Source organism: Falco punctatus (genome assembly GCF_963210335.1).
Source record: "Falco punctatus genome assembly, chromosome: 8".
Lineage (NCBI taxonomy): Eukaryota > Metazoa > Chordata > Aves > Falconiformes > Falconidae > Falco > Falco punctatus.
The window spans coordinates 19,366,393-19,393,977 of NC_137588.1; the positions used below are offsets into that span (position 1 = coordinate 19,366,393).

Consider the following 27,585-nt stretch of genomic DNA (forward strand, 5'->3'; position numbering starts at 1 on the left):
CTTTGGTGCTGTTGTGAACTTTTTGGTAACTTGTCCAAGAGCTGTCTGCTCAATGTGTGTAGCTCGTTCATTTTGTGCTATGTCCTTCACCTCTGCCTGTAGCTCCTGCTGCACCACAGAGATCTACTGTAAGCTGGTGTGCGGTGGAGGCATTGGGCTTGTGCTGAGGCGCTGTGGCGAGCTCAGAAGACCTGGGCTCACTTCTTGGCTTCACATCTGACTTGGCTTGAGGCTTTTAAGTTTCCCCTGCCTCATTTCTTCATTAGAGAAGATTTTTTCTTTCCCATACTGTCTCACATGCCTTTTCAGTACATAAGTCTAGGATCTCTTAAAAATGGCCCAGACAAAGTTGTACCCCATCTCCCAGACTGCCCCCAGTCACAGCTCCTCACAGCAGGAATCTGTGCTGTACTGTGCTGTTTTTATGGTGTTTAATATCTGCCTGGTTTTAAGCTTCTAGACACTGTTAGAGTTGAAGCAGTAACAAGTCAAATTATGATGCAATCAGATGATAACTAAATTGTGTGTATATGTTCTCCTATTCTACCCTGCTCCTTCCCCTGTGAAAAAGATACATACATTTTCTGTCCTATGCAGTTTCTACTGGAATGCCTTTTTTGCTCTCTTGCTTTTAGAAAATGCCACTTAGAAATACATCTTCGAGTTAGTCCTTTTGGTCGGCCTCTTCTTTTGCATGCTTTTGCAATACATATTTATGAATTTTTGTGTTTGGAGATACAACTTTTTTCCTGTGCTTCACCAATAAGCAAAAGGTCCTTCAGCTGTAGATACTATGGATGCTTTATAAATATGTTTTTAAAGTAACACACAATAGCCTCGTATCATTGTTTAATCTTATAATTGTTTTCATCAAAACATTTATGAATTATTCAAACGCTAAAACCTCTGACAGCAATAAATGTTACCTGGCCTAGTTTTCCTCTTCCTTTCCTTCTTTTATATTTGAAATCGATCAGCTGAGTTAAGTGTAAGTTCCTCCTCATTTGATAGGTGCTAGGAAGAGAATCAGGCTACTTTTTTTTCTTTTATAACTTGAGATGAATAAATGAACTCGTAACAGTTTCAGTAATAAATTGATGTCTGCCCCACCTACTGCTGTGCTTGCACTAAGAAAGAAACTGTATTTAGAAAAGCAGAATATAATAATATAAAAGCTATCAATCTTTATTGATGAGCTGTTAGTAGCCCCAAAAATTCTAACAGTGTACATTGTATATGCAGGAACCATTGCATTTTGCGTTATTATGCTTTTGTTTATTGTTAAGGAATGCAGCCTTGAGGAAAAAACATTTCAGAGGGCAGGATGATTATGTTGGTCAATATGCCTGTTCACAAAAACATGATTACTAGAAGATTAGAGGTAGAATACACTGAGAAAACAACTTAAGTAGCAAATTGTGTAATAGCTTTAAGTAAGTAAACATGCATTGTAAGGTTGGGATTAATAGTGGCTTAAGGCAAAATTTGAACAGAAATCTTACTGTAGTTATTTTTAATCTAAGGGAAATAGAATATTTTTTTTAATATAAACTTTGAGACCTTGAACAATAGCCTATAGAGTGTATATTAAAAAAAGAAACCAAAACAGGAACAAAACCAACACTTCTCCACTCTGCTTTCCAAAAACCGTTCGTGCATTTGCAAAGTTATTTTGTGATAATGACATTTTTGGGGGGTTTTCACTTGATGTCTTCTGCTCAGGTTTCCTTGATATACTGAAATAAAATATGCATATTGTCTTAAGGTAAGTTAAGAGCAAGTTGCTTTTAGTGTGAGAAAACCTGTAGAAGCAAAAAAGAAGTGTGACAGTCATGAGGAACTTTTAAAATAAACAGGGTAGATTTAGACTAGATGTAAGGAAGAATTTTTTTACAATGAAGATGGTGAAACACTGGAACAGGTTGCCCAGAGGGGTGATATATTCCCCATCCCCAGAAACATTGAAGGTCAGGTTGGACGGGGCTCTGAGCAACCTGATCTAGCTGAGGATGTCCCTGCTCGTTGCAGGGGGTTTGGACTAGATCACCTTCAAAGATTCCTTCCAACCCAAACTATTCTATGAACTTAAACCCTTGTAGGGAAAGCTGCTGTAGGTGAAACAAAAGTTAACATGTTTGAGCATTATGCTATGGCAGCTGTCTCTCCATACTACGTCTGATTGTAGTGGAGTTGCCATTACAGATCTGATGTTGTTCTACTTCTAAATTGACCAGAAAAACAATGTCATGTATGACCTGAAATGAAAATGTTATACATGTGCATTTAAATTTTACTCTACCTGTTTTGAGGTTTGCTGAGCAGACACTGGTAAGGGTTGACAGCTTGGAAGAATTAAGACACAGTTCTGCTTTAAGGTAAAATGAAAGCTCTCAGTAGCATGAAGTCATACTGTAAAATTAACTCTCAGAGAACAGTTCTTCAGAATTTTTGGTAAAGAAACATAACTATTTGCTTAATACGAAACTGTGAAAATTACTAGCATTCCTGCTAGTAACATTTCCAGTAAGTGTTTATTCCAGGCATGTTGGCATAGGTTTTGCAAATACTGCTTTCATTTAAAGAGAAGGTATCAGGCTTTTACTACTTTCCCATGTGCATATAGATTTCAAATGTGTCTTAATCACTAACCACAGTGAGTCTTTTCCCAGGAATCATGGAGGTTTCATCAGGTAGAAAAAGCAGTAAAACATTGCCCAAAACATTGGTATTGATTCTGATTCAATCATCAAATCCATTCCAGGGACTTATATCAAGTTTAAATGGAATAGGGCATGAAAACACAGTACTAAGAAGAGGTAATACATCTGTAAAAGAGCTTCTTTTGAATACCAGACATTATTTTCAAATGATCTAGCACTGATCAAGAACATTAATTTACTACTATAGTACTATTACACTATAAAAAACTACTGCATATTAATAGCATGCATGGTCCTTGATCAGCTGACATTTGTTCAGAGTTTGAGATGGTGAAAATTAGCTGTTAAAAGCTCTTTAAAGTAAAGTAAGACATTGAGACAAGAGAAGAGGTTTTTTTATTATTTTGTTAGATTTAGTTGTGAAACACACCATTACAGGTACCAAGGGTTGATACCACTTTCTGTCTTTATTGTTTTCAGCAGCTGTTACCTACTGCCAATGCCCTAGAGCAGGGGTCCTCAAACTACGGCCCGCGGGCTGGATACAGCCCCCCAGGGTCCTCAATCTGGCCCCCGGTATTTACAGAACCCCCACGCCCCCCCCACCGGGGGTTGGGGGGGGAAAACCAAGCAGCCACAGATGACTCCCTGCCACTGCATCCGCGTGCCAGCCCCCTGTTTAAAAAGTTTGAGGACCCCTACTCTAAAGCAATTGTCTGTCTCTCACTTGTGCTGTCCCTGACAGTGCTCATGAGCCGCAGGAAGGTGCGTTGCTCTGGTCCTCACTGCCTGCTGTTTGCAGCATGCTGTTTGCGCAATATTGTTTCCCTTTTGGACAAGGAAGTTTGGGCAGTGATGCAGGTAAACAGTCTTCAGTCTCAGTTGAGGGAGACCACTGGGAAGCTGTTGTTAATGATACAGCACCAGCTCTGAAATTTTTTACTTGATCCTGACTAGACAGAGTGATTGAAGGTTGTATCTACACTGGCGTGGGGTAGACACGTTGCAGTTCCAGCTCTGGGATTTGGCTTCTGTTCTGAAGGATGCCCTGTTTTTTTCATGTCAAACTAAACTACCATGCATTCAGCCAGTGCACAGGTCTGATTGGGTTTTAGAGATAACTTTATACCTAATTAACATTCATCAAGCAACAGTCAGCCAGCCAGGCAATTCTGACTTTCCAAATGGCGCAGGAAAACTATCTATAGTAAGTGTACTTTGCCACCTTTCCTAGCCATATCAGACAATGGGGATTGTCTCCACTTGTATAAAATGCACCTTTACTTTCAATCCCTAATGTATTTGATTTCATTTATGCCTATTGTGTTCTTGTAAACTAATGCTAAGGTTTTGGAGATGTCACGCAAGTTCTACAAGTCCTTGGCCATCCTCAGAAATGTTGCTAATAAATAATTTTTTTAAAAAATCACAAAAATGAGCTGTTCTCAGGAGTTGGAGACCTTTGGGGATAACTGCGTAGAAGAGGTTTTGACTGCATGCAAGACTTGTGTTTCTTTGATAAGGAAATGGGCCAAAAGGGCATCTGTGGAATAACCTTGTTTTCTTTCACATGAACACAGCATGATTAGGAGACATTCCTAATTGCAAGATTTCTTACATTTCTGTGGGTTTTTATGGAGTGTCAAGACTGTAGTCTCAAGTGTCATTTGAGTTTTCAGAAGTTGGAGCTGAAATTCTGGCATCTAATTTTAAATGAGACTTTTCTACCTTCTGGCCGCAAAGCATGTTAAGACACTTTTTCTCCAAGGGAAGATTAAGTCCAAGTGACCTTCAGGCACATATACAGAACTTAAGATTTCCCAGCTCAGTGTATGAAGTTGCTTGAAACTAATGAGGACACGAGTAGCCCCAAGGGGCATTAACTTTGTGGTCTGGTTGCAGCTACACATTTTAAATAATGCCTTTGTTCAGATACTCTTCTCATCATAAAACAGCCTGTGAAAGAGGTGAATAGCTACTGTACAATTCTGTATGTGAACTGTAAAATCCATCTTCTTAGATGGTAAGAAAGTGTGGATGGGCTCTCGGTCCTTCACTTTTTCCTTTTGTTTCATCAGTGAATGCTGCATACAGAGTAGGTGGCTGAGTCTGAAGCCTGTCTCTCTCATGCTATGATACCTAATTCAACTCTGCAGTCCTTTATTACTAGCCACATTTGCTCTACCATTTAATACATTTTCCCACGTTGTTATCCACTCTGCCCCACTGGCAACCAAAGGGACTAGACAGAGTGATTGCTTTTCAGACAACTTAGAATAAAAAAAGTCTTTTATCTGTAGTCCTGCTGCTTGCAAACAAATGCACAGTGGACACAATGAGACTGTTTGACATTTCAGAGGTCTATTTCTTTTTCTTGGAAAAACATCTAATGTTCCCCTGTTTAAACCAAAAGAGAACATACATTATCTGTGTCCTGCTTTCTATTTCTTAAACAAAAAAACAGCTGGTACTAGTGCTTGCCTTTAGGAAGAGATCATGAGGAAGTTGAAATATCAGGTCTTGGCTCTTTTTAGTTGCCACAGCAATGTATAATTAACTAGGCTGCAGTAATGTTATAGAAAGTAAACATAAGGAAATATTTTTGCTAATGGAAAAATTTAAACCATAGTTTTAAGTAAGAAGGAAGGGACTGAAGATTAAATTTTAATGGATCATTTGCAACTGGACATGTATGTTTGTATCAATATTGTATTTTGATCAAAATAGTATCATTGTGTTGTCAGAAAGCAATTTAAATGAGTCTGAAAGAAAGAAAACAGGAGACGTTTTTGATGGTACAGTCTTTTTGTAAAAGATTGGTGTTTCATTGATTTTGGGGGGTTTGGTTGGGGTTTTTTTCCTCCTTGTTGCTAATTAGATTCTATTTGAAAAACAATACATTTTCCTATAACATATCCAAAAATAAATGAACAGAAAAAAGTTTGATTTGGAACAAATGGGAAATCAGTTGAAGGCAAGCCATTTTCATGTTCACCTTTTGCAGCAATATGCATGCAAGCACCTTTTCCAAATGTTTATGACACTGATGCAGAGTAATTTGTTTGTCTAACTACCTTAACTACCTTTCTTGAAGTGGTAATAGTTAAATTATCTCAATTAATTTTAAAACAAGAAAGTTGAATGTACCTTTGGAAGGCCACACGTGCTAAAAGAAATTGGTGTGCAGTTCCCCAGATCCATACAGGAGGAAGTGTTTCAGTCTGTGAGGCTTACAAGAGAGATGAGTTTAGTCACGGGATGCTGTTAAAGAATTAAAACAGTGGAACGTTGTCTATGAGATACTCGTTTGCTGAAATGCAGGTGAGGAGCAGTGGGATAACGTACTTTTGGAAATCCTGTTCCTTGTAGTATCTCTCAGACACGCTTTATGTGCAGCAATCTGAACAGATGTACAGCGCAGGGGCTGCTCAGTAAAGCATGGCTGAGGTAGAACCACGCACCTGCTGACCCTGTCAGGAAGAGGACTAATCCTTTAAGAATGTTCTCTGTATTTGGCCGTTTTGTTCTTCAGAACTTTGTTTTAGACTCTGAAGGATATTAATAAAATCAAGGCACCGTGTGAACTTAGTAACAGGCCCCGAGAAGCTTCCCTATGCCTTATCTTCTCTTGATAAGATTAGTGCAATTCTTTTTCTTCTGGAAAGCTAAGAGAAGTAAATGACCTTTGGCTTATTTAAAACTCTGCTATAAGTACTGTCAGAGCATATGTTACTGATCAGAGCAGCAGTTCACATGCTACATCTCTTAATTAAAAGAATTCTGTTGCATATTGTCATTATTCTTCACCTTCAAACTTACTCCATTCTCCTGTCAAATTTTAACATCACAATGTTTGTGTGTGCTCCATGTGCGTTATTCCCACTGACTTGAGCAGAAGACGGTGAAGGTTGTTCGCTTTGGCACGGCAAAGTGCTGAGCACTCTTGGCTCACATTGACTTCTCTGACAGTGGAGGGTATGCAAGGAGTATGTCTCGTCGTCAAAGCTTGCTTGCCACACACTATGTTGAATAGAAAGATGCTCTGAAGGATAAGCCTGAACATGTTCCTGCCCCTTCTGCTGTAACTTAGGATGTTATCTTTCAACTTTATGAATTACTTGTATTCACTCAGAATTGCATCTTGTGACAAAACTAGCATTGGGTAAAAATGTGTTTCTTTCTGTCATTTTGTGATTTTCTGCTTTTAGTTTGTGTGGCATAAAAACGTGCATAGAAGTACCGATTCATTTCCAGTAAAAAGCCCAGGTAGTTCCTATGCATCTTGGCCTCTTTTCTTACTGAGCAGGATGCAGATTCTAGAGGGCCCCCTCGCCTTTGAGCGTTAGGTAAAAACAGCAGCTCCTGAAGTCACAGTCACTGTCAGATTGTTGATAGGGAGAAGGGAAGGTTTGGCATTTTGATTCAGAACACAAGAAAAAAATGCATGTCACAGAATAAGTGTTTTTGCCCATATTTGCAAGAGTACAATATTTCACCAGGGGCAAGGTCTAAAATCATGGTTTCCCCTGTTTGGCAAGGCCCCACTGAAAAGGAGCCACTTCAGCAAAGCACCAGTGTTTACTTTGTCCTTTAACATCTCCTATGAAGCATTGTATTGTAAAATGAAAGCAATTCATCCTTTCAAATTTAGTTTTTAATACTTATTTGGCTGATCTGACCTCACAAGGGGGCCCAGTACGGCCACACTTGCTGCTGTCTGACCAAGGAATAACACTGGAGTGAGCTGTGAAAGCAGCTTCTTGCCTTCATCTTCTCCGCAGGAAATGCGTTGCCTGTTGCCAAGTGCAAACACTGGTGTGTTTTCAGACATTTAGATCGCTTTTAGGCAGAACATTGTTGCAGATTCTAAGTACAGTTTCTGAAAATATGTGAATATTCAGGTAAAATTGGCATTCTCATGGTTGCTGAGAGCCTGTATCGAAATCCTATTCCACCCCAACTGCAGAATGGCTAGTGTCAGATAGCTTTCGCGTTATATATCCTGTATATTACAAAGATTTGCTTGAAGCTCAGGACTTAACAAGCATAACACAGAAGGACTTTTGTACAAAGCTCGAAGAGTTAGTCCTTGGCCTTTGGCCAGGAATAAAGAATGCTTGCCCTTGTGCCATTTTGTCCTGTGCTGCTCCAGTTCTGGCAGCGGTTCTGCTTCAGTGTAATTGTTGGCACTGAAGCTCAGCTGAACCCTGAATGGCCTCTTCCTGCAAGCAAGCAGGGGTGCAGAGGTGTGAGACAGCATCAAAACTCCGTATTGATCAACTGTAATAGAGGACTCTATTATGAGAACTCTTCATATCAGAACCAAGCAAATTGACTGCAGCGATGCAGTAGTAAAGTACTTAAAAAAAAAAAAAAAAAAAAAGGCCAGAAAGAGTGTGAAGTAATTTTCAGTTTTTCCATGGGATAATGGAGGGGCTAAAAGAATAAGAGAACAAACAGCTCCTTCTGGGACTGTCGCTGTTTTGGCTGTCTATTTGCAGTTGTTGTTCATCTCTCTTTCCTATCTGTGCTAAGTAGTAGTTGAGTTTTTCATTCTCGTCTGGACCAGACACAGAGCATAGTCACAGCTTTAAGTGATAAAGTGTTTTTTATTGTTTGCAAAGGCTTGCTTACTCTTCTTTATTCTGCTTACTGTTCTTTAAAAAAAAAACTTTCCCATTTCATTGAGGCAGATTTGGAAGTCAAACCAGAAACTTCAGACTCTACTACGATGGAAAGCACTTTGTTGGGGAGAAACGTTTTGAGTCCATCCATGACCTGGTGACAGATGGATTGATTACTCTTTATATTGAAACGAAGGCAGCTGAATACATTGCCAAGATGACAATAAATCCAATTTATGAACACATAGGATATACAACTTTAAACAGAGAGCCAGCACACAAAAAACATATGCCAGCCCTGAGAGATGAACATGATGGCAAAGAGTCTACAGGACAGGATAAGGTAGCAGAAAAGAGGGTAAGCAATTGTTAACCCACACTCATTTTTCTGTTAGACTTTTTGTTGTGTACTTTTAACCCTCCCCCTCTACTATAAAGTGCTAAAGGTATCTGAAGATATTTAGTCCACATTTATTTCCAGTATTGCATTAATAGTAATATTTAAACTGGTTATAGGGGGTTTTAATGGTAATTTTTGCATATTGCAAATTTCTATGATTTGGAGGTTAGTTATTTATCATTGTGAGGTTCCTTTCTTCAGGTATTTTCATGCTATAGATGTTCCATTAAGGCACTTCTTTATTTCAAACAGGCTAAGAATATTTAATCTTAACATCGTTTACAGTGTATAAGACAACTGTCCTTCGGTCAAAAACTATATTCTTAATATATTTAGTATTCCCCAAACAAATGCATTCCATAATCTATTCAGCAGTCTGCATCCAATGACAGTAAAGTTGTCCACATTATAAATAAGCCTGTTCATTAAGTTGATAAAATGTTAAAACATTTCACTTGGCTAAGTTCAGCCTGTCAGAAGCTGACAAAGCTATTTTTGGCCTCAGTAAGACTTATGAAGAACGATTGCTCTCTTCAGAGAGTTGCAGTATCAGCTGAGAACTGTGTCCTGGATTATAAAAGAAAAAACGAACAACAAAGAAATCTTAGAACCGGTGAACACAGAAATATTAAAGGAGGTTGGGAATGTATCAGGCAGACATTCCTGTCTTGTGACAGAGACTAAGCTTAAAAAGAAAATATAATGTAAGTTTCATCATGTTAAACTAAATACTTTGTTTTTTGAAAAGCTGACATATGAAAGTCTTTTTAAAGTGTATTTTTACATATGTGTAGGTGTTAATGTATGTATAATAGTCTGATATGCTCCCTCATTTCACAAACTTCAGAATGATGTTAGGAATACCTAAAATGCTTATAGTGCTTAGAAGAAATGCTAGCCTTACTTAGGATCATCTGTTTGTCTTTCCAATCAGAAATATGTCTGCGATTTCAGTTTTTCTTGAGGTGGAGGAAAGGTCTTACTGACAATTTCCAGCATACATGACTATTACTGCGAAACTAAGCTCCATACAGAGTCCACAGAGAGAGAGGAGGCTCATAGCTTTGGTCCTTCAAATCCTTCTCCAGCAGAGTCTGTCACCCTGCACTGAATCTGCTGAGAGATGAAGCACCCAACTTAGCTTAAAGTATGAATCTTCACTGTTGCCGTATCATTTTGCAAAAGAAATAGTGGTGCAGATATTGAAGCTAGCTGACCATGTTAAATATCCAATTTCTTGCTTGTTAGGTACCAGTAGTAGAAAGGTGAGTTATCAGTTACAGTTCCTGACAGCCACTGACTTGCAGCATGCTGTTTCAAAAGAATTTTTTTGCATGTTATCATAGAGAGTTCATTATAATGCAAAGCCTGTGTAAAAATCTTCTGTAAGAGTTCTACAAGTCACCGCTTTGGGTTTCTGTGGTAAAATTAACTCTTCCTGCATTTAGCAACTTTCAAGTGACAACAGAACTCTATGCTGTCACAACATTTTTAGACTGATGAGAAAGTTTTCATAGTAAAGGAATTTCAATGATTATTATTGAAGAATGTTGTTTTTTCCATAATCACATGGCATTTTGTCAGACTCATCAACAATTATACATATTGTTTTGAAACATTTGAATGAAATAGCTCAAGAACTATTAAATATTTCTCATGGATTTAAATTTTAGGTGAAAAACCTTTAGACTGGTTAGTCATGTAATTGCAACATCGCACCTGTGTGTCTGGAAGTTATAGGCAACTAAAGCGGCTTCATCTGCAACGCACTTCAACAGCAGTGGTGTTTCCTGGCCTGAAGCCCAGCTTTTGAGCCTTTTCTCTTTACTTGTCTTGGAACCATGTTGTTGTGAACACAAGGAGGCACACAGACATTGCAGTATAGTTAAATGTGGAAATTTCAGTTTAATTTTCAAGTCATTATCCAGTTGGGATTACTACCCGTGGCTGCACAGGGAAGGCACAGTGTGATCCTTTTTACTGTGGAGTGGTGCCTAGGTGACATCTTTGCTGCTTTTATACTTCTCAGGGTCGTTGCTGGAAGATGACACAGTACCAAGTGTCGCTTCACCCAGCAAATCTCCAATGAGAATAAGGCATTCAACCCCATGGCCAGCGCCCGATCCTGGTAGCAACCTCAGCATTTGGAACAAGCCCCAGCATCCAGCTAAGGCTTGCCAAATCCTTTCTCTCTCCTCTGTAAGCCACAGGATGTGGGGAGCATGGGAAGGGGAGGGGTACAGTGGTGGCCTCACCGAATGTCTCATGGGGAGTGGTGGCTATGTGCAGGGTGGGAGTGGTGGGGAGGGGAGGCCTCAGAGGGCTTTCCCAAGTGTCTTCCGTCACTGTCTGGGGGACTTGACTACTTGCATGCCCACTAAAGCTGTCACCTTGACAGCCTGGAAGAACTCAGGTTCCATGGGGTGAATATAACCAACTGGAGGACTGTACAGGCAGGTGACTGAATCACATCTGGTGGTTAATTTTATATTAAAAATTGAAATAATGACATATATACTTGTTTGATAAATAATTTGCATTTAAAGCACAAGTAGTGGATGACAGGAAATATTTCTCTAGCCTACCTACTGTAAAATGTTAACATGCTAGCAGTGAGGAATGCAGGAGAGATTACATCTCCACTTAAACAAAATACTCAATCTCTGCTAGTTTATAAGCTTTATTAAAATAATAATAATGACATAAGAAGAATATACATATCCTCTACTAAATTACTCAGAAAGTAATTTTACCCTTTTTGTGCAGGCTTCTGCTTCTTATTGCTATTTACTTGAAAACTTCGATTAAGTATTTACCTTATTATGACTCATTTAACCATGATATAAGGAAGCTTTCTTATAGGACATTTATAAATAGGTCAAGTAGTCTTTCTCTTTGGTGGGAGGGATGGCAGAGTGATTCCTGTTGTCCGATATAAAGAGAATATCACTGAATTGATACTGACAATTCTAACAAAGAACACAAATCTCTTCAAAATCCAATGAGAAAAAACCATTGTCTTATGATGCAAACAGTAAAATCCGTGTGCTACAACATTAGCCCATAAGCCTCACGGTAAGGATGAAAATTCTGCAGGGTACAGTATTTGGCAATTAACGAGTCTTTACCTGTTTTATACTGTGGCCACACAGCTTAATCCTACACTGTACACTTCCTTCTCCATAAAGAGAGGAAGAAATCTGGGTCCTGAGCGTTGGTCATCCTGAGCCAAAACACGTTCCCAGATTTGCAGACTGAGGCTGTTCAGGTAGGAATCTAAACTTTGTGCCTGCGGCTGTTGCCCAGTCCTGTGTGGGTGGTGTATGAAAGACGAACCATTCGAAAGAAGGCAAGGAGCAGCACGCAGGCTTTGATGGGGGGACAGCTGGGGGGAATGTAGTTTTGCTTTCTGCTGTAAAATCAGGTGGAGGAAACTGGGCAGCCAGAGAACACACCCCAAACTTCAGAGTGAAGTATGAAAGAGCACTTCACCTAGCCTTGAATTTGATGTGTGGCAGTAGCGGGGAATGCCACAGATTTGTGTTAAGATGCCTTGCAGCGTGCACTAATAGTACTCTGTTTGTTTCCCACTCTTTTCAGCTATTATAGTAGAAGAATTCAGCATGTGTTGAGTGACTTGACATATGCAATACATTAAAAATGAGCCTTAGTAAAGGAGAAGGATTTAAAGACCATAGAAGAAGAAAAGACAAAAATCATGCAGTCATTAGATGAGGATTGTAGGACACAAATCACAATACTCCTAAGTACTGAGTCCTGCAAGAGACCATATTGTGGTGTGATTTAAGATGCAGTGTCTAATAGGAAAAGCATGAGAATATAATCCACTGCGCAGCATGTGCTTCACTGATTATGAGAAGGAATATGACTGCTTACTGTGTACAAGTATATATTAGAAATTAAAATTTCTGGTTAATGATTTATAGTTTTCATAACCTATGACAGAATTAATAAATAGGGATAACTGGAGGAGTGGAGATTGAAAACAGGAGAGTGCTTGTCATGCCTGAATGCCCTGAATAGATATTTTAGCTGCCCTACTAGAAAAGGTGAAGCTGGTTCCCAAAACAGTCTGTGGATTGTTCAGAACTCAATTGTGCAGCCGTCGTGGTCTGTGTGTTAAGAGAGGACTAAGATTCATTTGAAAGAGGGCTTCCCATGTGGATTCAGTTTGTATGGCCTAGCGTGGAAGTGGAAATAATACCCACTATCACAAGATTTATTATTCCTCCAGTGCCTTGAATACTGATGGATCTCTGAACATTTCCCACTCTCAAAGGTCATTATGACCTTGGAGCAGATGACTTGATTCTGTTAAATACCTTATAAAAAAGGTAGCTCTCAGATATTAGTAAGTACCTAGATACATATATTACAGTCCTTCTTGAAAGCCCTGCAAAACATGATTTTTTTTCCATTTTGACATGCTTTTGAGATATTAATGTAAGAAGTTGTACTAGTGATTTATTCAAGATTTAGTATTTTTTTACGCGAAAACAAATAATTAGTTACGAGTTATCCTATCTTTCACACCAAAACGCTGAGGTTAACATTAGGATAGCAACTGAATTACATTTATTCATGTTTACTTTGGTGATAAGTGCCATTTCATCAAGAAACTTAGTGGCTGCAAATCAGTTAAAGATTTGCCTTCCAGCAAAGCATTTGCTTTCTAGCAAAGATACCTTTCTAGACAGTACTACATTCAGTTCAGTTTTGACAGGTGGAAAGAATTGAGAAAAGGTTTGTGGCAGCAGTCACCCAACAAAAGCACCTTTTTGTTCTGTTTTTAATGACCTTAATGGTCATTTAGTCTTCCACAGTGATGAAGGCTGATTGCCTGCAACCCTGTGCAAGGAGATCTGGAAATGTAAATCTGTGTAATTTTAGTAGGAAACATGCTTTTAAGCCTGCCTCCAAAGATAATCCAGATCACAAAGTTAATTGCAGTCTCTGTGTACATTTCTAATGGATTCATAACGGCCTCCACATACAAAATGAAGAATCTTACTTATAGGTGTTTGCAGAGGGACCAGTTTCACTTTCCAACCTTGAACAGAGACTGACATTTTCATTAATGACACTACTACTTGTTTCAGTATATCTCACAGAGAAGGGACCTGAGCTTAATTTAAAACAAAAATTTAAAACAAACAAAAAAAAAAGTTTTAGTGTAATTAAAAATTTTGAGAATTCGAGAGATCCTAAAAATGCTCACTGTTCTAGTTTTGTTTGTGGAAGCGCTTTTTGGGAAAACAAGGCAAAGGTAAAATGAGAATAAAATATAGCATTCAAAAAAAGCAAAGCAGAAAGCAAAACCTCTTACTTCTGTATTGCTACTGAGGAACCGATTTCATGATGACTCCTACTCCACCCCTGACTTGCAGTTTGGGGTTCAAGTGGCTCACAGTCTGTGATTTAATATTTTTGTTGTAGGAGAAACCAAGGAAAAGCTGAAAGGTGGAAACCAGAAATCTGGTACTGAGAAAAATATTTAAGTGGCATTTCATTACAGTTCGTCTCGATGATTTTAAAGATCTTTTCCAACCAAAATGATTCTTCTGTGATTCTGCTTTTCTACTTTTGCTGTCAGTCAAATCTGTTAGTAAGATCAGCTTAAAAGCTTCCTTCACCAAGTTTTGTCTTCAGTGAAAGGACATCAGAAAACGTAGCCAAGGAAGTTATACTAGGCTGTCATAGAAGCATAAACCCCCTTAGCAAGGTCTGTGAGGGAGGAGGACAGCTTTGAACAACACTGGTGCCCAGGAATGCCAGTGCTGGGACTGGTAGGAACTAAAAAGAAGGTGTGGGCTTAATAATCAGGGAGGAAAGTGGCTTCGAGAGTGAAACAATCTCACTGCTGGAAGTTGTTTGAAATATTTCTTGAATTACTTGAATTAACTTAATTTTATGAGAAAAAATGGGGGTGTAATGTATAAAACTCTAGACAAGCCATAGCTGTAACAAGGATAGTGACAAAGCAATAATTTTTTTAAAAGTACAACTAATGAATGTTTACCTTAAAGTACATTTAAAGATGCAGGAGACTGAGCACTGAAGAATCCCATGGGTTAACTTGAGAAGATTGTCAACTGTTTTCTCACAAACGTTCCTTTCCCATCCCTGCGCGGGTGTCCATGACAATCACTCTGTAAGTTTAATGTAATTTATAAATAAAACATAACACTGTGGAAGGCAAAAACTTCTATTTATTTCTTCTAGGTTTAGCCCATCTTTCAGCAGAGACTTGAAAGCACATACGATATTGTCAATACCAAGAAAGTTCTTAGCAGGATAAAGGACAGGACTACTTTTTAGGTAGCTGCTCCAGCATATCGGCAGCATTGTACTTTGCAGAGATTGCCCCAGCATCAGTCTTCCTCATCGTCCCTTTCTGTGCATTAGCATTTATGGCGGTAAGGATCTAGTGCCATATATGCAATTATATATGGCACATACAGTTCGAACTAAAACTGCAAACAGTTGTGATGTCTTTTTATAAGCATATATGTTTTTAACTTAACTATATGTTTATTAAGACCTGAGAAAGGAGAGCTAATAGCACACGCTGTCCAGACACAGACAATTCTTTTCTCTAAACTGCAGGGTACTTTTTTTACTCGTAATCACCAAGAGTAACCTAAGCCCTTATATATGTTCAGTGTGACAGTAAAATTGATACACTAAAAAGATTATATAAACTGATCTTGTTTTAAGATTCAGAGCTTCCAAATGAAACATAAGCTTTGCTAATTTAATCCCCAGGTCACAAAATATCTAGTCTTTCTCTTGTCAGTATCTCATGCTTATAAGGCATAAATTAGCAAGCCAGAATTGTTTTTTAGGGCTCTCTAACTGGACCTGTAGCTCAGTTCCAGTGCTAAACATGGTCCTATAGCTCTCCTGTTTTCCCCGGGGCAAATTCTTTCTTCTTTCCTTGCCAGCTCTGGTCAGTGCTCAGCTGTGCTCTAATAGATCCTGCAGGTTACAAATGGCATCCCAGCTGATTCCAGTTAGCCTCGCAGGACCTTGCCTGCCTGTGCCTCCAAAGCACATTAATGTGTGGGATTAATGTGAAGTGAAAGTTCTGTGCTTGTGTTGGTAGCCTGCTTGTGTGTTGCTGGTCTAGTATTACAAGGTTCAAAACAAATAATGCTCCACAAACCTCAGGCAGTGAAGAAGCGGCTTAGGTAAGGCTGCATTTCAAACGCACAGCACGCCTCCCGTCGTGATGCTGCTCCTGCAGGGAGGTTTCCTCTGTTTTGTAGGTAAGCACAGCTGAGGATCAGCATCCCACTTCAGCCTTTTGTCATGGGTACAAGTCACTTGACTGCTTGCTGAGATGACTTTTCACATTACTTTCTGATTTTTCACATTATTGTGGCCCTTTATGATCTGGCATGTGAGATGTGTGCACAAAGATGGAGTCTTCAGAAAGTCCAGTGGCTGGTTGCACTGAGACAGGCAGCTGCCGTGTGAATACAGGGGGTCTGGCCTCTCAGGCTCACAGACCAGACCCTCAGCAAAAGTTTGGGGAGTACCTGCCCTCAGTGTATGCCCTGAGCCTGATCTAGCCTTTGTAAAATGAGTAGTGTACATAACTGTTAAAAAGGCTGTAAGTCGGTACAGTTGCTGTGCCATTAAATGTGAAGAATACTGGTTGTGTTCTTCCTGATAAAATGAAACCATTAGCAATGAGTAAGCTATTATTCTTTTCCTGTGTTTCCAGTGTTGTGAGGTAAGTCAGTGTGAAGCCCTCACCAGCAGTTTTTTCCAGGGTGTCTAATGCATGGTGGTTTGGGTCTGGTTACGTTTTTAAGACCCTTCAAAAAGGACCATGTAGCTTTAGCTTCTCTTATGTGTACTGGCTGAAGTTTTGTTATCCCTTAACTGGGATAGGCTAGCACAAGAAGGATCACAGGGAGGGAGGAAGGAATCTCCCTTAGCTCTCGAAGAGCCAAAGAGGATAACTTTCTTTGGGTGCTCTTCAGGGTGAGAGAGTTTTCCCATCCTGGCCTTAGTAGACAGAACACAGAAATACAGAGGTCCAGCTCAATTCCTGGTGAGCAATGGAGAGCTGTCATGGCTTCAGCCCTAACATGCTGTAGGAGTCTGCTGCTTACCTTCCCTATGGGCCTTACGCTTGAGGTTTCCAAAAAGGCTGCCTAGATGTGTAATGGGGAAGCCTCATAGGCATGTATAAGGAAATTAGAATAATCTTTTTTTAAAAAAAAACAACAAAAAACCCCTTGTGGTTTCCCTTGACTTTTTATGCCTTCTCACAACTGAATAATCTGTGCAGTGGCCGCAGAAAGGAGAAGGTGAGTCTCTTTCAGAGCAGCCTCTAAAGCAGGCATGTGGTTGTCATTTATTGCTTATGCAAAGAGCTTCCTGGATGGTGAGGGACTGCCGTGGGCCGCTTGCTGGCAGCTCCCTCGTTTGTTGTTCTCCTTTCTTAGCTATGTGAGTTTTGAGTCGTCTCTTTTTTTTTTTTTTTTTTTTTTAACTCTTCCTCCCATCTGGCATCTCCTAATTATTTTCTATTACTAATCACTTCTACAGGAAACAGACTGGACTGTTGAATTAAGAGCCCTATAAAAGGATAATTTTGTTATTTACAAGGTTCTTACCTCACTTAGACTTTATAACGTGACACTGTATAGCTGGTGATAATCACCTTGGGCTACGATCGTGTCTAATCTCATAAACTAGGCAGGGTCAGGTCTGGTCACTATTTGAACATGAGAGGCCAAAGGAAGAGCCGAGGCTGCAGGAATTTGGGCTGGTAGCACCTTTGGCTGTGAACTAATATCCAGTGTGCCTTGTGTTTTGTGCCCTCTGCAATTCTCTGTAGCCTGCGTTGAATCTGTGCTGAGTCTGACTACCAGGCATTTTCTCCACTTACCTCAGATAAGCTCCTTTTTCCCTCTTAGGGTTTGCAGGGGAGTGTGTGTTTTATTTATTTGGAAGGGGAGAAAGCATTTTACATCGGTCACTGTTTACATGCTCACAAGTACATATACGTGTCACTTGCCTTCTGTACAAAGATGGAAAGGACATGGAGCTGTGGCTGTTGTGTTGCCTCCCATTCAACTAGGGCACATCTGCTCCACCAATAATTGCCCATTCATAAGTGGTTACCAAACCCTTAAGACCTAGGAAGAATGAAATGAAGCATTTTAGAAGTGGTAGCAGAAAGAGAAGTAGTTAGAGGTGCTTAAATGAAGTATTAGACTGTGAAAGAAAAAAAGAACAACCATTTACCCTACGGTTAATGCCTCAGAAGCTGATCTGCTCTTGTTTCTTTCCTTTTGATCTTTCACAAGAAAAAAGATGTTTTCAGATAAACTTCTCATGCTTGGTTTTAGTCTCTAGATCAATGTTTTTCTTTTCAGAATGTGAACAAAGTAAGGAGAGCAGTTTTATTACTAAGCTCAATAAACTGCTTGCTCTTATTACTTCAAACTTGTCACACTCCTCATCATCAGTGAAGACAGCAACTCTTGCCAGTTTTTCAAAGTCCTCCTTTGTTCATTAACTTTGAGAACATGAAACTTTTCCATATTTAACCTTTTTTCTGCATGGCATCAGCAGTTAGAAACAGTGTTGCTTCTGGTATTCACTGTTCCTACAGTCCTAATGTTTATGCAAGTTAAAAATCATCACACTGAAAAATCTGATTCTCAGTTGATGAACTGAGAATGTTGCTCTAATTCTTATCATCTTAGTACTGATATTCCTTCCTATCCATACAACTTCCAAGATAACCACAGGATTATGTGTTTCTAATAGTGATGTTCATATTATAATGCACTTGGACTATATTGCTTTTTAGTGGGAATTATTATTACATTTGGTTAGAGCTAAAGCAGTCTGAAATTGTTTGCCTAAGGAGTATTAGAGCTAGTATCACAAAGTATAATGTTCTCTATTAAACCTTAGTCATGTGTGTACGTATGATTTAGTAAATTTTATATATTAAAATATCTATGATTTAGTAAATTTTATTTCCAATTTGTGAATTAGATTAGTAGCACTTATTGGCAAGCAGCTTTTCCCCTTCCTGAGAGAAGAGTGGAGGAATATTGTGGAAATATGAATGTATTACATTTTGCATGTGATGGTGAAATATTTTAAAAGCTGCATGCTTTATATCATGTTTCAGATAATTTGTTGGAGAAGTCTTGAAGCATTTTCCAGTTAGTATGATAGTGAATTACATTTGCATTCAGGCATTTTGGTGAATTAGCTGATGATGAAAGTAACGATGTGTTTAATATAAATGTACAAAAATTGCAAAAAGTATCATGCGTTGCTATCTTTCACAGATTTGAAGTGGTCCATCTCTTTAAGTGACAGCTTCTCATTCACTCCAGCCTGCAAATCCTTGCTAGCATTTGTCCCAGTGCTGCAGCCTGGTGCCTGAAAAATGCCCATCACCTATGTCACACACTGAAGTTCTCAGGGCAGACTCACTGTTCAGCAAGTTGATAATGCTGAGAGCTTACTGGATTGGGGTTTTTTTTTATGGGCCTTATGGGTTAATTCTCTTGAGCTATTTTTATTGTTGAAAAATCAAACAAAAATCTTATGAGCAGTGCTAGTTGATGGTGGCAGTACAAATGAAAAATTGCCCTGTAAGATGGGATGAAAAACATGACTAAGAAAGCAGTTGTGCTATAAACATTTTGTTCATTGTCAATAATTCTGTTCATTGACAATGAATTTAAGAAATGGAACTATACCCCAGACTTAGTCTTTTACTTTCGATGTGCCCTATACTCAAAATAAGATCTTCTGTCCAGAGATTATGTGCCTCTGAAATCCCAAATGTCAGAACTTTGAGTTGCTGATTGGGACTAGTGGATTTCCACTGAAAATAGGCATCAACTAAACAGCAAGAAACCACTGGGAAACCATGGAAAAAAAACAAAAAAAAACAAAAAAAAAACCACCACCAAACCAAAACCAACCCAAACAAAAAAAAAACCCAACAAAACCCAACCCAACATAAAAAAAATCCCAAAGTCCTTCCTACATGACAGAAGTTGTATAACCTGTCCGCATGCCGATGCCTGCTTCTCCCCCAAAAGGTAAATAATTTTTGTAGCCCAATTTGTGATGGGGAGTTGCATTGCCAGCCCTGTTTGGAATCATTCAAACTTACTCTGTTTTCAAGTCAAGACATTATTTAAATTTATTTCGAAGATGCTGGGGTTGACCATTTGAGATGATGGTTTCTTGAGTGCTTTGTCAAGTAAGGATTTTTCATAGTTATAGCTTCCTCTAGGGAAATGCAATGCTTCCTGCCCTTATATGAAAATTTTCATGACACAGGCATTTTAAAATGTTAATTAGGAAACTGAGAGGGAATAAATAGGAAAGATGAACCATATGTGGAAAAGGAGGAATGAGAAAATTGGAATGCTAGTCAACAATGTAAAACGAGTCTTTTCTAAGAATGTGATCAGGGATTGGAAGATTTTATGGGTGGCAATAAACTGATAATTTGATAATAACTGATAATTTCACTTGGGGAGCAGAGTGTAATTCCACTGCCAATTCCACTCTGGTTTCATTCATTGCAGGTTTCAAATCAGTCTTGATTTAAATAGAGATTTATGCAAGGATAGTGGGAGCCCACATGAGGGACTCATTTGAAGGATGATCAGCCTACCTCATTTTCTGAATCTGCCTAATTGCATTGTATAAAATGAATGTAGACCCTGGCCCACTGCGCTGTTGCAGCTATGCCCATGGACACGCATGCACCTAGAAGACTGGTAATCAGGGTCTGCAAGGAGTGCTGATGGACACTGAGGGTTATCCCGTCTTGTAATTTTTCTGCAGTGAGGTGGTCATTAAGCAGATTTTCACCATTATAAATTTTGCAATAATGTTGTATGTCCATATCACAACTCTAGTATTCCTTCAGGTTAAAAATTGTGTTCACTTTGATGCATGGGGTTGAATCAAGTGATAATTAAGGAAGGATTAGGAGACTTTGCACTCTTAGTCTTATGTATGCTAATTAAGTATGATTATGGACTGAAAGTATGTTGAAGAAAGAAACTGTGACAGCACATGTATCATAGCAACATCGCTTATTCAGGAAGAAGTGGATGGATTCAAAATAGAGGATGTGCCAAAGGAGCAGGTGTAGTCTGAAATACAAATAGTGTTTAGAAATTAATGAGCTGCAGTTCTCAATTATAATATACATTGAATTACTCTAAATTGAATTACTGTGTAGAACAAAAAAGGCTAATACTAGATGCATTAGACTAACAAAAAAGGCTAATGTGAAATGAGTATTATACGTCAGGTAAGAAAATATTAATGAGACATAAAAAGCAATTTCCATACCACCTGCCCATGTTATACCAGTAGCCAAAGCTCCTATTCCATGAAGAATAGATGAAAAAAAACCCTAATATATGTATTAATAGAAAGACCTTGTGGATTACATGATTATCATTATCCCTAAGTGTATACATTTTGAGTTACAAAAAAGATAAAGAGGTCTATTGTAAAAACTGCTTTTATCAATATGATTCTTAAATGGATATCTTAAAGGAAGTGTTGTAAATTATTTATTTCATGAAGTTTGGCCACTGTCAACATTTCCTTGCTAGAAGGCAGGTGAGGTTCCTCATCAAAGGGTATGGTTAAGCTTTTTGATGTGCCTTTTCTTTTATGTATTTTATTTTATTTTTATTTGAGGAAATCCTTATAACAGTGTGGGTCAGATGAGAAATAAACCATCACCAGTCTCTTTTGGTTTCAGAAGATTAGTCTAACAGCCTATTTTCTCTTATGATACTTAAATTTAGTATTTTAGTAACAAAAAGCATTTGCCAAAAGGGTAGTATTCATGAAGCTGCCACTTCACATTACACTTTGACCGTTATCACTCCTAGACAGCATTTAGTCTTGTGGCACTTTTAAATTACTTTGAAGGTCTTTTTGGAATACAGTCTGCTTTGACACGTCACAAGTCAAGAGGCTTTTGCTGGAGTGGCCCCTCCCTGCAATGAACGTCAGTCGTGCCTTGGTCACAACAGCACAGCTTCCTGCAGGCCAGCAAGGCGACATGCCATGGACAAAGGGAAGGAAAGAAAATGCAATGCTATTACCTGAAACAGAAAATGCTGACTAAATGGGAGCGAGATGGAGAAGCTGTTGAGGAGCAGCCTCTGGAGGGTTGCTTCCTTAGGCAGAGCTCCTTGCTCCATCAACTCATCCTTCCGTAGGTCTCATAGCTTCAAGACAGACCTCTCTAGCCCCAATTTAGCAATGTGTGACAGTGTAATAGTTGACTTAAACTATGTGAGTAGTCCTTGCAGTCTCTCTGCTTCTGCCTTTCCCGGGGAGAGGGGCGCCTGGCACAGGCGGCTGCTTTAACTGGCTGCTTAGCTTACCACCTCCATGGCCCAGGCTCCTGGCAGGAGGAGAGGAAGATAGGGTGGACCAAAACCAAAGCTATGAAGGATGGAAGGGTGGATGGAAAGAACTGAAAGCAGAACTGTAAAGGATAGGCTTTGTCTGAAGGATTTACTGGAGGCAGATTTTGGTGTTTTGTAATGCTTCTCTCCTTGCTCATGAACTGTCCTGCCTGCTTTGCCTGGGGAACAGTGAGGCTGCCAGCCCTCCGAGGTGGGGAGGCATATCTTCTGTGCTCTGCCAGCTCTCAGTCCCCTCCTGTACTTAACAAGTTTGGCTGGAGCTGGCCCCTTTTTAATGCAGCTTGTTTTCCCAAAGAGAGAATGGGGTTGTGGTAACGAGCTGCTGTGAAGCAGCAGAGAGAATTGCTGAGGCTGATACACCAGCTTGAACTCACTGTCATGGGGAACTGCTTTCCTCACCACAGACTCAGGAGTGAAAAGACCTTGTTTCTTAGCTTTCTGGGTAGCTATTTTCATGGTGTTTGATTGGCATATCCTGCCTCAGCATCACACAGCTTGGCAGCAGCTCTGCTTTTGTCAAGCAGTCATATCTTGCCCCTTGTGAGCAAGGTGGTAGACCCCTGTCTTTAAGGAAAGGACTGGAGCAGTGGGTTATTGTAACAGAGGCAGCTGGGCCTGTGGGGATGCTCTTCATGGGTGTCTGTAGGGAAGAGCCCTGGGGTGCTGACTGGCTCAGGAACAGAGGAAGACAAGGCCGGTGCCCTGGGAGCGGTACAGGACTGTGCTGTCTCGCCCAGAATATAACCCTGTGATGAAGCATATTATTATTTACACAGTACAAATGAAGTCATAGCCATTGCTTGTAACACCCAGCTTAGCACCATTGTTGATTGCAACCTCCGCATCCCTGCCTCCGTGCATTCACAAGTGCCCACATACACCCCTGTAGTGGCATTTGTACCTATGGAGTGTGCAGGCATCCCCAGAATGAGCCCCCTTCTTCAGCGGGCACAGCAGGCCAGCTGCTGACCTCGCTAAAAGCTGAGTCACTGGATGTTAGCAAAGTCCTCCAGAACCACACCATAAGCTGAACTTGTTACTAGAGGTACTGTGAAATTTTTATTTTATTTTTGCCATGGCTAGATCCATGGCTATATACCAAAATAGTGCCCTCCAGAAGGAAAGAAATGTGTTGTGTTTGCCACTAGAAAAGTGCCCTGGTTTTGTGCCGCTATCCAGAACAGCAAATGTTGATCGTTTTTGTCTCGTCAGCTATTGAAAGAGAGGAATAGTCACAGTGGATGTTTTTTGCCAGTGTGTGGTTTCAAATTGTCATTTCCAAAGGCCCACGTTGGTAACTGCCGGGAGCAAATCTGCAACCCATCATGCCACTAGGAGCAAAATACGCTGGCTGACCTAGATCCAAATCAGCTGCAGTGACGGTAGGTTATATGAGTAAAGCTACAGATAAACAGCTTTTCTGTTGGCTTCCCCTAAGGTGTCTCTGCTTTTTTGTGAGTATGCTCCCTTGGTGTGAAAACCTGGGTACTTCAGGTAAGCACATCAGTGCAAACATAAAATCTTCCCAAATAATGCTAATGGACTCTAATTGTATTGCACAATACAGTACCAAATAAACTCTCTTTTTGTGCAGTAATTTCTAGCAGCAATATTGGGCAATATTTTTTCCATAATATAAACTTTGGTTTAGATTATTTTTTAAATTTAACAATCGTACTTGAAACCAAGCCAACACTTTGGCTGAATTTGTTTAATTAAAGTTTTAATTAGAACATTTAAAAAAACCTTCTAAAATTCTAGATATAAAAATGTTCATTACTTGCTGTGGAAATGGCATACACTTTTATCAGAAATAAAAATTTAAACATTTAAATAGCCATTTCTTTAGATTTTTCCACAAGTATTTCACTGGGGGAGGTGATTTGATTTAATTAGAACTCAGCCCATTTGGAAAGTTTTGTTATAAAACCCAGAACTTTCTCAGCAGTAAGTTTTCATCATTCAACCACGTCTTAAACCCCAACTCCCCTGTAGGAAACTGTGGACTCAAAGCAGAGTTGTGTGTTGTTGCCTGAGGATCCCAGTATACTTTGGGCACTGCTGTCTGTGTGCCCGTTAAGTGTGGCTGTGTTGGAATGGCAGCAAGAGAAGTCTTGCTCTGGTGGCTGAGACTGCGTGATAGTCCTTCCCCTCCTTCCCCTCCAGCTTCTGAGATGTCAGCTTTCAGGTTGAACTTTTAATAGCATTCCTACCCTCCACTCACACCATGTATCTGTGGGCAGAGGCTATGCCTGGCATTAGCATTTCTGCAAGTGAAGAAAATGAAAACAGCTTTTCACCACTTTTAAATAAAAAGTAAAATTTTGGGCTCCCCTTCCCCCTCTGGAACAATTTTGTGAAAGATACGACTGGGAAAATTATATTTAGCATGGAACAAGCCTCCACCAGGAACAGCGTTGAGGAAATTGGGCTCAGTTTCACAATCTGACTGATTAGCTTTTGAAAATTGTGTACTGAGCCCATAAAATATGCTTATAAAGTGTTCAGGCAAGGAAGGATTTTCTAAGCATACACATTTGGCTATGTTAGCTATACAGTGAAACAGAACACAACAAAATATACAGCAGCTAACTGCATAACAAACCAAATATCTTGTTTCTTGAGATAGTTACAGTGGGCCATCATCTTTGATTTTTAGAAAAATGCATGCAATATAACTGTTGGTTAATATTATTATTAAAATACGTTCCTTAGAGGGAAGGGATCGTATTATATATAAAGTCTGAAACAATAATTGCATATTTAGCCATAACAACATGAAAATACCATATGAGAATGAAAAACCTGCAGTGTACTACACATGCATTCCTGAGACTGAAGAAAACACGATACTGTGTTTGAGAGAGGAGCCAGGTGGTCATGAAACTAAACACTCTGTTGTATTGGAAATGCATGTGGGCTTCAGGAGGTCTGATCAAGTCAAACCTGGGCATTTTAGGACTTGTGAGCTTAACGTGACTTCAATTTTTCTGTTTTTTTCTGGAGCAGTTTTAGTTTATTACTCAACAAATGGGAATTCATTTATCTGCTTTTTTAGAAAGATAATTTGTCCAATGTTGACTGGATGAAACGTACGTAATGTGTCTTCCAGAGAATGACTAAATGGAATTTACTGCAAGCCATGGATGACTTTAAAATCAGTTCTGTGGAGTCTTCATAATAAGACTTACTGATTGTGAGATTAGTACCAGCAAATACGCATACATTATCCAGCTAATGCTGAGAACAGATAGTTCTTAAGAAAACAGCTGTTTCTCCTGCACCCTGAAGGACTACTCCATGATGGAGTAAGGAAAGCGGAGTCCCAGTAGGACCTAGACTGAGCCACTTTCATGGCTGAGGTTTTAGGACAAAGAAGAACATTTGAAATAGCAGGTTACAGTCTTTATATTCCTTTCCCCTCTCCCTTTAGTCCACATACAATGTAGAATCTCTAAACAGATGTCTTGGTTTAAAGGTTGTTGTGTTGCTGGGTTTGGTTTTTAAGTGTTTAAGTCACTAAAATGTACAGGACTGAGAGAATGCTCTGGTTGCATGCTCTGCTCAGATGTTGCTCAGCTGTTACTTCCAGTCGTTCCATTTTCAGTTCACCTCAATCCTGTGAAATTACATCCTTAAATTAAATTTTAAAAGACAGCCCTGCAGTTTCCTTCCTTCTGGAGTCTGTGCAGCATATTGCTCCCTATAAGTGCAATGATTGCAAATGTCTGTCACAAACAATTAATAAAAAAATAAAATAAAGATTATACTTGGAAAAATGGAAGGTCTTCTGACCTTCCTCCCCAGATTTCTACCTCTTTTTCATCCAGTATGTAGCAGACAGTATCTAATAATTGTCCCCATTAGACAGAGTAAGTTATAAAAACACAGGCAGACTTCAGACAGAGCAAGTTATAAAGATAACTGTTGGAAAATGAAAGGGCTATGGAGAGGAGACTTTGCTGGCCGGTAGGAGCGCAGGAGCCACTGGTGGAAAGCAGGTATTGAATCAAGAGCCAGCCAAGGGTGTAAAAAGACACACAGGACCTGCAGGCTTGCAGGCTGGGAATAGAGAAAGCACAGAGCACCTGGAGCAGGAGAGCCCATCCTCGGGAGAGAACAGCTTCCTGCAGGATTTGAGTTGAACCCCCAGGTCCGTGACTTTGTTTGCTCTCAGGGATGTTGGCTCACCCCTGCCATGACTAGGGCTACCCAAGGACAGCAGCTCGCTCTCTCTTACTTCATTATCTCACGTGCTGCCCAATGTCCCACACCGTGGTCAGGAAGGTGTGTACAACAGAAATTTCATTCTTCATATTGATTGTCAAATGAAAAGAAATGGGCCGTGTTAAGAGCACTAGCTTGCAACACCAGATTACCAAATAGGCAGTGGCAGGAGAATGAGCATCTATATTGTAGAATGTCATCTGAATGCAGTTGTATGAGGTTTAATTACAACACTACTTTATGTTGGGGCAATATATTAAGAAATAGATACTTGTTATCTATTTTTCATAATTTTTCAGTTGCTAGCCTTATGGCTTGCTTTCACTCTAGGTTTCTGGTGTGCACAACCATTGTGCATATAGCATGTGTGAAGGGCTGTAAGTGTAGGTGAGCCTGCTGTATTCCTATATTTGTAAACAGCAGAAAATGCTTTACACTGAACAATGGGAAGCTGATTTATGTAAAACCAACAAGCGGTCTGAGATTACTGTAACAAAATAACGTTAGAATTAAAATTCATAATCTTATAACTGCTTTACAGATTATAATGCTTTTTCATAATTACAGCGATGAGATAGGACCTTTCCCTGTTGGGTAGTTTTGCTTACCTTTTCATTGGCATTTTTAAGATTTAATTTTCTGGGATCCAGAGATCCGTTTCTACTAATGTGACTCTAAAGTGCCATTGAAAATAAATCAGTTCTTCAGAATTAGGAAAAAGAGAAGCTAGCAATTAAGGGATAAGTATGTCAAAAACCAAATAGGTGCTCTACCAACGATTGAAAGGAAAAGTCAGAATGCTTTATCTTGCCTCTTAAGTGGAATTATACAAAATTATAAAGGTTGAGTCTGATAGTAAATGTAGTCTTGAAAATCACTGGGTTATTTATTTCCAACAGATTCAATGTTCAAATATTTTATTTTCTAATATGAAGTTTTGGCGATTTATTTTTTCCCTTTAATAAGAAGGATCTTGGTTTCCAAGGAAGCTGTAACAAAACCGTGTTTCCAGATCTCCGCAATTTGCTTCCCGAGCCAATTGTCATTCAAAGCTGTTGGGAGAGGGTGACTCCTCTGGGGCAGGTTTAAGTCCACCTTGTTCCATGAGGACTTTTACCTGATGTAGTTCTTGGGAATGAAACCGTGAAGTGGCTTTAGCTAGAAAGAAAGGAGAGAATGAGCTCAAA

General features: G+C 39.5%; 1 protein-coding gene across 5 annotated transcripts in view; it reads left to right on the forward strand.

Annotated features, from left to right (window-relative positions):
• The window catches only part of CHN1 (chimerin 1), a 102,679-nt gene that overhangs the window by 40,983 nt on the left and 34,111 nt on the right, over positions 1-27,585 (forward strand). For all 5 annotated transcript variants that reach the window (XM_080400544.1, XM_080400543.1, XM_080400546.1 and 2 more), the window contains one exon: positions 8,354-8,642. In XM_080400544.1, the coding sequence (XP_080256670.1) occupies positions 8,354-8,642 (289 nt within the window). The remainder of the gene's footprint in view (positions 1-8,353; positions 8,643-27,585) is intronic.